Consider the following 12,618-nt stretch of genomic DNA (forward strand, 5'->3'; position numbering starts at 1 on the left):
AGAATTACTGACAGTCACTTCTCATTCAAGATTGTGACAGTACAACCCACTGCATTTAAGAATGGATTTGACAAATGTCATATGACCAGCTACCAATATCATGTGATAATTTAAACAGGATTTTTTGGGGAGGAGATTAATGCATGACTCAATTTCATTGTGCACTAACTCAAAATGGATGCCGCCCTTAAACAGGTCCTGTGTTAGGTGTCTCAACATCAACTAGAGCTGATATAACACAATCCCAATAGACCTGATTAACCTCGAAGCTGTGAACATCTATACCTTCGTTATAATGGGTTGTAAATTCATGAACAATCATAATAGGTACACAGGCTGTTTGGTGGCTACCACTAGTGTTCTAAAATACCTAAGTAAAATTTTAAATATTTTTTAAATATTTTTGACAACTTTTACTTTTACATTCCTACAGAAAATGATGTACTTTTTACTCCATACATTTTCCATGACACCCAAAAGTACTCGTTACATTTTGAATGCTTAGCAGGACAGGAAAATTGTATAATTCACACACGTATCATGAGAACATCCCTGGTCATCCCTACTGCCTCTGATGCAGTGGACTCACTAAACACATGCTTCATTTGGAAATTATGTCTGAGTGCTGGAGCGTGCCCCCGGCTATTCATAATAAAGAAAACAAGAAAATTATACCGTCTATTTTCTTAATAAGGAATTTGAAATGATTTATACTTTAACAATTGAATACTTACATATATTTTTGCAATTACATTTACTTTTGATACTTATGAATATTTAAAACCAAATATTTTTAGACATTTTACTCAAGTATGATTTTACTGGGTGACTTTCACTTGAGTAATTTTCTAATAAGGTATCATTACTTTTACTCAAGTATGAAATTTGGGTACTTTTTCCAGCAGTGGCTATCACCTTAATCAAGCCCCAACAGCAATCCAGGAGTACTCCTCTAAAGTTGTATAGATATTGATCGCTTTATCTAGCATTAGCAGTGTGTTACAAGGTACACACATTATGGCCCTGGTTGAATAACAGATGTAGGGTTTTGGTCTTAGTGCTGCAACCAATCCCACTGAGACCCATTTAGGATCAGGAAGTCTATGAACACCCTTAAGCATCACTAACAATCAGCTATATTATAACATGCCTCCTAAGACAGCCAGACATACAGTGGGGCAAAAAAGTATTTAGTCAGCCACCAATTGTGCAAGTTCTCCCACTTCAAAAGATGAGAGAGGCCTGTAATTTTCATCATAGGTACACTTCAACTATGACAGACAAAATGTGGAAAAAAATCCAGAAAATCACATTGTAGGATTTTTTATGAATTTATTTGCAAATGATGGTGGAAAATAAGTATTTGGTCACCTACAAACAAGCAAGATTTCTGGCTCTCACTGACCTGTAACTTCTTCTTTAAGAGGCTCCTCTGTCTTCCACTCATTACCTGTATTAATGACACCTGTTTGAACTTGTTATCAGTATGAAAGACACCTGTCCACAACCTCAAACAGTCACACTCCAAACTCCACTATGGCCAAGACCAAAGAGCTGTCAAAGGACACCAGAAACAAAATTGTAGACCTGCACTAGGCTGGGAAGACTGAATCTGCAATAGGTAAGCAGTTTGGTTTGAAGAAATCAACTGTGGAAGCAATTATTAGGAAATGGAAGACATACAAGACAACTGATAATCTCCCTCGATCTGGGGCTCCACGCAAGATTTCACCCCGTGGGGTCAAAATGATCACAAGAACAAAAATCCCAGAACCACACGGGGGGGACCTAGTGAATGACCTGCAGAGAGCTGGGACCAAAGTAACAAAGCCTACCATCAGTAACACATTACGCACAATTGGTGGCTGACTAAATGCTTTTTTGCCCCACTGTATGTTGTTTTTTGAAAGACAAGGGATCACTGAATAAGTCAGGGGCAATACTTATAAAAGACTGGTATGGTATTTATGAATTGAATCAATATCCTCAAGGATGGATTGGACGATCCTTATTGCATAATCATGATGTGGAATTAGATATAAATGTCTGTCAGCAACAAAACTGGAGTCTGTTCACAAGGTATTTTCTTGTTGTTGCTAGAAATGCATGGCTAATGCAGTAGACAGCATGGTCAAAGCCAAATCTACTTCCATCGGCTGGTTACATTTCAGGGGAAGGACAAAATTACTGGGGGGTTTCAGAGAAAATGAAAACTTCTCAGGAGTGAGCTGCTGTGCTCAAACTGCATGCACCAGGCATCCAGTCAGCTTCCCCATCTAAAAACCAATTTAGGGCTGCTTATTGTTTAGATAACTGCAGACCTTAACACACTGAGGCTGTGTGTGTGTGTGTGTGTGTGTGTGTGTGTGTGTGTGTGTGTGTGTGTGTGTGTGTGTGTGTGTGTGTGTGTGTGTGTGTGTGTGTGTGTGTGTGTGTGTGTGTGTGTGTGTGTGTGTGTGTGTGTGTGTGTGAGAGAGAGAGAGAGAGGAGGCAAACACAGGTGGTTAATGCCCACCAACTGTAAATATTGCTCATAATTGTTTATTCCAACTGACAATTTGTTATCCAGTTAATGCTATTTAGCCTTTTATATCATGACCAGCACCATTGAGATCAAGAATCGCAACAGTGAAGATATAAAACACTTCTTAGGCTTGGGCATTATATGATTTTCAATACCGTAAAAAAAATGGTGGTTGGGTGCTTAAGTCAAGTATAATTATAAACTGGTAGGTTCGAGCCCTGAATGCTGATTGGCTGACAGCCGTGGTATATTACACCGTATACCATATGACAAAACATGTATTGTTACTGCTCTAATTATGTTGGTAACCAATTTATAATAACAATAAGGCACCTCGGTGGTTTGTGGTATATGGCCAATACACCAAGGCTAAGGGCTGTATCCAGGCACTCCGTGTTGCATCGTGCTTAAAGAACAGCCCTTAGCCGTGGTATTTTAGCCATATACACCCCCTCAGGCCTTACTGCTAAAATATACAGTGCCTTGCGAAAGTATTCGGCCCCCTTGAACTTTGCGACCTTTTGCCACATTTCAGGCTTCAAACATAAAGATATAAAACTGTATTTTTTTTGTGAAGAATCAACAACAAGTGGGACACAATCATGAAGTGGAACGACATTTATCGAATATTTCAAACTTTTTTAACAAATCAAAAAATGAAAAATTGGGCGTGCAAAATTATTCAGCCCCCTTAAGTTAATACTTTGTAGCGCCACCTTTTGCTGCGATTACAGCTGTAAGTCGCTTGGGGTATGTCTCTATCAGTTTTGCACATCGAGAGACTGAATTTTTTCCCATTCCTCCTTGCAAAACAGCTCGAGCTCCGTGAGGTTGGATGGAGAGCATTTGTGAACAGCAGTTTTCAGTTCTTTCCACAGATTCTCGATTGGATTAAGGTCTGGACTTTGACTTGGCCATTCCAACACCTGGATATGTTTATTTTTGAACCATTCCATTGTAGATTTTGCTTTATGTTTTGGATCATTGTCTTGTTGGAAGACAAATCTCCGTCCCAGTCTCAGGTCTTTTGCAGACTCCATCAGGTTTTCTTCCAGAATGGTCCTGTATTTGGCTCCATCCATCTTCCCATCAATTTTAACCATCTTCCCTGTCCCTGCTGAAGAAAAGCAGGCCCAAACCATGATGCTGCCACCACCATGTTTGACAGTGGGGATGGTGTGGTCAGGGTGATGAGCTGTGTTGCTTTTACGCCAAACATAACGTTTTGCATTGTTGCCAAAAAGTTCAATTTTGGTTTCACCTGACCAGAGCACCTTCTTCCACATGTTTGGTGTGTCTCCCAGGTGGCTTGTGGCAAACTTTAAACAACACTATTTATGGAAATCTTTAAGAAATGGCTTTCTTCTTGCCACTCTTCCATAAAGGCCAGATTTGTGCAATATACGACTGATTGTTGTCCTATGGACAGAGTCTCCCACCTCAGCTGTAGATCTCTGCAGTTCATCCAGAGTGATCATGGGCCTCTTGGCTGCATCTCTGATCAGTCTTCTCCTTGTATGAGCTGAAAGTTTAGAGGGGCGGCCAGGTCTTGGTAGATTTGCAGTGGTCTGATACTCCTTCCATTTCAATATTATCTTGCACAGTGCTTCTTGGGATGTTTAAAGCTTGGGAAATCTTTTTGTATCCAAATCCGGCTTTAAACTTCTTCACAACAGTATCTCGGACCTGCCTGGTGTGTTCCTTGTTCTTCATGATGCTCTCTGCGCTTTTAACGGACCTCTGAGACTATCACAGTGCAGGTGCATTTATACGGAGACTTGATTACACACAGCTGGATTGGATTTATCATCATTAGTCATTTAGGTCAACATTGGATCATTCAGAGATCCTCACTGAACTTCTGGAGAGAGTTTGCTGCACTGAAAGTAAAGGGGCTGAATAATTTTGCACGCCCAATTTTTCAGTTTTTATATTTGTTAAAAAAGTTTGAAATATCCAATAAATGTCGTTCCACTTCATTATTGTGTCCCACTTGTTGTTGATTCTTCACAAAAAAATACAGTTTTATATCTTTATGTTTGAAGCCTGAAATGTGTCAAAAGGTCGCAAAGTTCAAGGGGGCCGAATACTTTCGCAAGGCACTGTAATATATAATTAATACCCAGCTCAGGGCTCTAGCTATGCATTTGGTTTGCTAACTTGCTAAGTGGCTAAATATCATGAGCAAGTTTCTTGGTTACAGCAGAGACATTCAATCCCCCCCTGGATGGAGATCCCGGTTGCCAACAAAATAATAATTATTTTAGTATTTTATAGCGCCACTTGTGTGCACTTCCGGTAATACCATAAACCCCAGTATGATACAGAAATGGTCTGACTATATGAAAATCTGGATACCACCCAGCCCTAACACAGAAAGTGACTCAATACATCTTGACCCAAAAGTTGTGATATTCAAGTCAACCATAATGTCCTGTACAGCATGTAATACATGCTTCAAATTATGCCAAGTTAACCTGCAGGTGAGATATTTAGCAGTGAATGTGATTTCCAGAGAAAACTTTCTCACCCATTAGTCAGCTGTTGTCACTAGGGTTGAATGGCGTAAACCCGGTTACTGAGATTTACCGTCCAAAACCACTCCCTTTTCCCGGAATAAATAACTGAGAGAAACCAGTATATTATAATATACTATTTATGTGAACAGCATTGGGCGAAATGGAACTTAAATGATATGCGATGCTTAAATCTGTCTTCTCTACGGCCTCTGCATGATGAATCATCAACACTCAGGGTGGAGACAGACAGCCCATCTCAGTATGAAGTGCAGTTCACAATGAATGTAGACCTATCATCGCATCATGGTAACTTTTTTTCTTGCGACAGGACGGCCTACATTTCCTGCAGCATAGCCTATGCTACAGTAATGTAAAGACTGAATGTGTGTCTAATTCACCCATCTCCATCTGGCTTTACGGGGTCACCTTATTTTTTTTATTGTAACGATAGATTTTTTTTTTTGCAGCTCCAGAGTTTTATAAACAGCTTTTCACTCGAATATTGTTGCTTTAAATCAGTGCATGCGCGAGCACTCTCTCTCAGTCTCTCTCTCTCCTCATTAATTCCATTCAAAAGACATCCAAAATAGATAACCCCATTCTAGATTTATTTACAGTGCATTCAGAAAGTATTGAAGCCCATTGACTTTTCCACATTTTGTTACGTTACAACTTTATTCTAAAACTGATAACCCCCCTCAACAATCTACACACAATACTCCATAATGACAAACAAAAACATCTGTTTTGTCATTTTTACAAAAACTGAAATGACATTTACGTGAGTATTCAGACCATTTACTCAGTGCTTTGTTGAAGCACCTTTGGCAGCGATTACAGCCTCAAGTCTTATAGGGTATGATGCTACAAGCTTGGCACACCTGCATTTGAAGAGTTTCTCCCATTCTTCTCTGCAAATCATCTCAAGCTCTGTCAGGTTGGATGAAGAGCGTTGCTGCACAGCTATTTTCTGGTCTCTCCAGAGATGTTCGATCGGGTTCAAGTCCGGGCTCTGGCTGGGCCACTCAAGGACATTCAGAGGCTTGTCTTGAAGCCACTCCTGCATTGTCTTGGCTTTGTGCTTAGGGTCGTTGTCCTGTTGGAAGGTGAACCTTCACCCCAGTCTGAGGTCCTGAGCGACATTCAGAGACTTTTCCCGAACCCACTACTGTGTTGTCTTGGCTGTGTGCTTAGGGTGAACCTTTGCCCCAGTCTGAGGTCCTGAGCTCTCTGGAGCAGGTTTTAATCAAGGATCTCTCTGTACTTTGCTCCGTTCATCTTTCCCTCGATTCTGACTAGAATCCCAGTGAATGCAACTGAAAAACATTCCCACAACATGATGCTGCCACCACCATGCTGCACCGTAGCGATGAGCCCAGGATTCCTCCAGACGTGATGCTTGGCATTCAGGCCAAAGAGTTCAGTCTTGGTTTCATCAGACCAAAGAATCTGGTTGCTCATGGTCTGAGAGTCATTTTGGTGCCTTTTGGCAAACTCCAAGCGGGCTGTCATGTGCCTTTTACTGAGGAGTGGCTTCCGTCTGGCCAAACTACCATAAAGGCCTGATTGGTGGAGTGCTGCAGAGATGGTTGTCCTTCTGGAAGGTTCTCCCATCTCCACAGAGGGACTCTGGAGCTCAGGTGTGTGCCTTTCCAAATCATGTCCAGTCAATTGAATTTACCACAGGTGGACTCCAATCAAGTTGCAGAAACATCTCAAGCTCAATCAATGGAAACAGGATGCACCTGAGCTCAATTTTGAGGCTCATAGCAAAGGGTCTGAATATTTATGTAAATATGGTATTTCTGTTTTTTTTATAGATTTGTATACATTTCTATAAACATGTTTTCACTTTGTCATTATGGGGTATTGTGTGTAGATTGATGAGGAAAAACATTTATTTAAAAAGGTTTGAGGTTTTTCCTAGTCGTCCATTTGAGTTTTACTCTGTCAGACCCTAATAGTAACAAAATGTGGAAAAGGGGAAGGGGTCTGAATACTTTCCGAATGCACTGTATAGCCCTATATATAGATGTCCTAGCCTACCTATTTCAGGTAATAGATTATATACAGTATTAGCCTTATATTTAGCTAATTAATTATGGGTTATGCATAATAAGCTTATAACTTATAGCCTCGGGCTCTAGCGCAATACATACTCACCTGTGCTCTGCTAGCCTCTCTCCTTAAAAATAACGCTCCTTAGCTCTTGGAGTCACATGTAGGAAAAGCTAGACTAGAATAGCTTGCTGGACATGATCTTTTTAGCATTTCTTATACTAATAGACTATTCGAAGAGGGTTGCAAGCTCTTGGTTGCTGAATGTTAAATACAGCAGCCAATATAACTCACAGGTAGTTTAAAAAGGATTTGAAAGGCTGGTCATGGCTCACATAAAAACTTTTTATCACAGAAACCCTAAATCCACTCCAATTTTCATACCGCCCCAACAGGTCCACAGATGATGCAATCTCTATTGCACTCTACACTGCCCTTTCCCACCTGGACGAAAAGAATACCTATGTGAGAATGCTATTCATTGACTACAGCTCAGCGTTCAACACCATAGTGCCCTCGAAGCTCATCACTAAGCTAAGGATCCTGGGACCAAACACCTCCCTCTGAACAGCTAATCAAAGGGCTACCCAGACCCCTCTTTTACGCTGCTACTCTCTGTGTATTATCTATGCATAATCACTTTAATAACTCTACCTACATGTACATTCTACCTCAATTACCTCAACTAACAGGTGACCCCGCACATTGACTCTGTACCGGTGCTCCACATATATATATATACATATATATATATATATATATATATTTGGTCATTTTATTTTCAATTTTTTTAAGCATCAAATTTTTACTGAACATGTATTTTTCTTAAAACTTCTTAAAGCATTGTTGGTTAAGGGCTTGTAAGTAAGGATTTCACAGTAAGGTCTACACTACTGTTGTACTCGGCACATGTGACAAATAAAATTTGACTTGACTTGAAAGATGAGTGAATACACAATGGCGGTAGGCTATAGCAGTTATTTATTCAGACCCATAACCATTCAATCTTTGTGAAGAGAAGTGAATTCTAGTCCTATATTATTCAATAATGTCATTAGAATGATGAAGAGAAGGACAAGAAAACGTATTTAATTTAGGCTAGCCGTTGAAAGCAAGGAAGGAACGAAGCAACAATAGTGAGAGAAAGAGGAAGGCAAGTTAATAACATTATGAAATGTATTTATGGGTCAGACTACTAATTATACAAATAGGCACTAATTAAAATAACATTCTCTAGCCTATCTTGTAACTTTGTAGGCCGCATGTACTGCACCAGAATCCCATATGCTCTCTTTATCATGGTTTGAACAATGTGCATAATTCCAGTCCATATAATACAATACAGTACAGTAACATACTTCACACTCAAAAATATGTGTCTACTGAAGCTAGTAGGACATAGCTAGCTAGCTACATCTATGGACTTTTATGTTTTTCTGTCATGCGTAGCCTATATCATATATGGATTGGATAACGGCACAATCACTTGGACACAATTTCTGTCATGAAATGTATTTCATGTATGGCTTTATAAAATGTATGAATTTTCGATCAAAACTCTGATCAAATCCAGATATAGGCCCATTTATATGCTTTATATGCTTTTCAATGACACTCACGGTTTTGGCGGGACATATCAGCTTAGCCGGTGATTCATTCTTGGGATGGAACATTTGTAAAATACCTGGAAAATATTCAACCCTAGTTGTCACCCCATAGTGGAGCCTCATACGTTCAATCTGATTCGAGACGACCAACACGGTACTCATAGTGACCTCAATGATTATTAGTATGATTATCGATCGACTCTATTGCAAAAGAAATCCTATTTTTATAGATCCACGTCTCCAAATCCTTCTTGTGGAGGCAGCTGGCCATGGCAGGGGGGGGGATAATACAAGTCAGACGCTGAGTGCTGAGAGGCCCTGACCTCTGTGAGGGGTCTGCTGTAACAGGAGAGGGAGGTGGCCCTGTGTAACTGAGAGATCATCTCTTACCTTGACAGCCACCAGCATCTTGTCCTTGGTAGGGCTGAGGTTATAGCACTCTGCCAGAAACACCTTCCCAAAGGCCCCCTCTCCCAGCTCCCGCTTCAGAATGATGTCCCGACGCTTTATGTGCTGTACGTCTGTAGATAGAGAGGGAAAGAGAGAGAGAGAGAGAGTTTAAGTAGCAGATCCAATATCAACAAACCATCAGTGTTTGACAGAATCAAAATTAAGTAATGGTTCACTGATGGGACTGGTAAGTCTTAAATCCTGCTACACTCTCAGAAAAAAAGGTTACAGTTTCCTGGGGTACAAAAATATCAAAATACACGTAATGTATCTTCAGAGGTACACATATAATCTCAAATGGTACTGGTTGATACCTTTTAGGGTACATGTGTGGATAATCTAGTATAATGGTACATTTTTGTTCCCAATATTTTTAATAGAAAGGTTCAATCATCACACACACTCAAAAAAAGGGGTATGAAGGTTCATTTCTGTTTTCTAGGCCGGAGGCATGGATTAGTGGCTGGTGAGTGGAAGTGTCGTGGTCTAGGGTTTTGCTAATTAAAGTTTGAGCATGTCCGCTGACAGTTCTGAAGTCTTTATAAAGGTTTACATATTGTAAGAGCATGGGACAATAAAAAGCTGTAATTAATATTACAGTGACCTTACCCCAACACTGAGCGACCTTGTCAAGAGGTACCCCCAAATTTAAGCCATTGGTGTTAAAAGTCAATAGTAGTAGCTCGCAATTCGTGGGTGCTCCTGCATGTGGGCATTCCAGCATCTGCAGGAACACCCTCCTCGAGCATCCCATTGGTTCCTGCATGAACGCTGTGTGACACTTCAATGTGCGTCAAAAGGGAAATAAAAGTATTATTTTAGTTTTTTTGCCTCTGCCTCCCGGAGTCCTCCTCGCTAGCCACCGGTAGACAGTGTCATTCACTCCTGCCTGCCCGAACACCTGCCTTTGCCGTTGTTAACAGAACTGCGGGGAAACAGTGCCCGACAGGTCGGGGCGAAGGGCACTGTCTACCGGTCACCCCCCGCCTTCCGCTAGCACAGCAGGCAGGAGGCTGGGGCAACACTGTGTGTTAGCTAACTAGCTAGCTTGCTAGTTAGGGACCCTTTCTGGGTGCTAGCATGCTCACTAGCTCACTAGCACACGGTGTCGCCACAGATAGATAATTCACCGGATGTATAAATGTGAAGCATCCAGTTGGCGTTTCCACTCACTACCAAATACGGTAGTGAGAGTAAGCCCAGTGGCCGGCAATGGGAGAAGATGGAACGAGATGGATTTTGGAAAACATTCTGATAATTTACTCTTTGACTAAACATTTGATCTCAATACAGTTTTCTGTTCCCAAATATACAATCTGTTATGAACAGAGTGGACTACGTTTTGTAAACTTTACCCGTTGCCAAATTTTCAAAACGTTGCATTGTTTAAAAGGTGTGCAAAGGCGAATTGAGTTACTGCACACGTGCACTTCAGATTAGGTGTTCCCCAATTGGAATATGCAAATGAATGCTAGAACGCGCCAATAGGATCTTGCTAGCTCCTGCTTGGCTCTGCCTACCTCATTGCTTATTCAGGCCACTATGGTTCATTTGTTCCCTTTTAAAATGACAGGTTGTGGTCTTTCTTGGTTTAATTTTAACATTGTTTGGTGTCACCCCCGCCTCCCACCTGCTGTGTACCAGACTAGCTGGCTAAACTAGCACACTCGTTTGAGGTACAAACTACAAGGGTACAACTATGTGTATAACTAATGGTCAAATGGACGACTACCAGTGACAGGCGTTTGTACCCCTTTAAGTAGAATTCTGTACTTTTTTTCTGAGAATATATGATGCCTCAGTGGATCTAATTTGAGGCATAGAGCCATAAGACCTGCTGTGGAGCTATAGATTGTTAGAAGAGATGTGAGGATAGAACACATGATGTTGTTACATACTTAGGGCATACATAAATAAACAGTTATAAAATGTCCATTGCCCTGTAATAATCTAACATCTTAAAACCTGCGCACCTTAGCAACTGGAGTGAGGAAATGTTCATTCAGTTCCCAAGCAACAGGAAAACAATGCTGAAAAGTCTAAATGATCCCTTTCCCTTCCAAATGTAAAACATAAAATGATTCCAACAATCCAATCAAACCTGGAAAATGTCAGGAACCTGTCTGCAACCTGTACAGTGGAAAAATGGTGGTGAAATCACAGTGTACAGACAGTATTAGTCCTTCAGTGCTTTCCACGTGTTCTGCGTAGCTGAGCGCTGTTGCTGGGAGAGAGTGGCTTCCATATGGCAAGTCACAGCAGCAGCTGGTATTTACTCAATACAGGGGTTCTGGATGAGCTGTTGTCCAACACCAATACCCACTACTGTTCAAGGTCCAGCCATGCCCAGTACCACAGATACCCCTGGAGGGCTAGGGCAGAGCAGAGGAATAGATAAATACTGAGGGATGGATTGGACAAAGCTCTCATTACTATTGGTTGGCACAAACTAGTCATTACGCTCATGAAGCACCAGAAAAATTGTAGCTATAATGTAATTAGCATCATCAAGGCAATAAGAAATGATCAACACCAAGATAGCACTGCAAATATTTCTGCTTGAACCACAAGGTTCAAAACATCTTAAAAACATGTTTTATAATGGATTGCACTGGACTGCGATTTTTTTTAAAGAAAACATTTTTTTTTTAAACAGCAAACCCACCCCATATCAGGATGCAGAAATAAATCATTGTTTTTGTCCCTCTGCAATTGCTTCTTTTATCCCCTCCCTTCTCAATTTCACAGAAAGACAGTGATAGGTTTACAATAAGCAGGTGGCTGTGGGTATGCTGGAAGGTGTGCCATCCATCCACACAAAGCAATTAAGGAAGTTACAAATAGCTTGGGTTAATTGTCTCATTACCACAGCGGTTGTAGTGCGTTCACCTCCCTGTTTATATGGGCGAGGGCACCCATTCAGGGAGGTTACCCTCACTGGGCCTCATCTGTCTCAGTGTGGACCAGCAGCACAGAGCACACAGCTGGGACAGAGCAGGACACAGTCTTCATCCTAATTAGGCTGCTTTGCTTTGGCAGCACAGATGTTGACTCCACTGCAGTGAAAATGACAGAAGACCAAATGAGGGCTGATTTGGATAGAAATGCTGGCAAATTGTTGCTATTTGATTGGGAATGTAGTAACCGTAGCAATTTATCCTCCCACTCTCTTGCACTGTCTACTGTTGACCATAAAAATGACAAACAATAGTGCAGCATTTCATTCAGTCCAATCACAACATCACTAGCACTTGACTTCTGAATGATGACTTTATGCAAATGCTGCTGTTTTCGAGAGTGACTTTTCATCAAAAGTGACTTCTCATTATATTATCTCTGTTTAACATATTAGAGCTCAAACACAATTGTACAGAAGAGTAAACAGATGTGCCAAACATTTGCCAAATCTTCAATCTATCAGTAAAAGGCCACGTTTGAGCACTTCTTTTTTCATAAAATT

General features: G+C 40.9%; 1 protein-coding gene across 5 annotated transcripts in view; it reads right to left on the reverse strand.

The window, feature by feature from the left end:
• The window catches only part of ntrk3a (neurotrophic tyrosine kinase, receptor, type 3a), a 298,611-nt gene that overhangs the window by 25,211 nt on the left and 260,782 nt on the right, over positions 1–12,618 (reverse strand). For all 5 annotated transcript variants that reach the window (XM_052465650.1, XM_052465647.1, XM_052465649.1 and 2 more), the window contains one exon: positions 9,099–9,229. In XM_052465650.1, coding sequence (XP_052321610.1) covers positions 9,099–9,229 — 131 coding nt within the window. The remainder of the gene's footprint in view (positions 1–9,098; positions 9,230–12,618) is intronic.

This window comes from Oncorhynchus keta, chromosome 17 (assembly GCF_023373465.1).
Source record: "Oncorhynchus keta strain PuntledgeMale-10-30-2019 chromosome 17, Oket_V2, whole genome shotgun sequence".
NCBI classification, from domain to species: domain Eukaryota; kingdom Metazoa; phylum Chordata; class Actinopteri; order Salmoniformes; family Salmonidae; genus Oncorhynchus; species Oncorhynchus keta.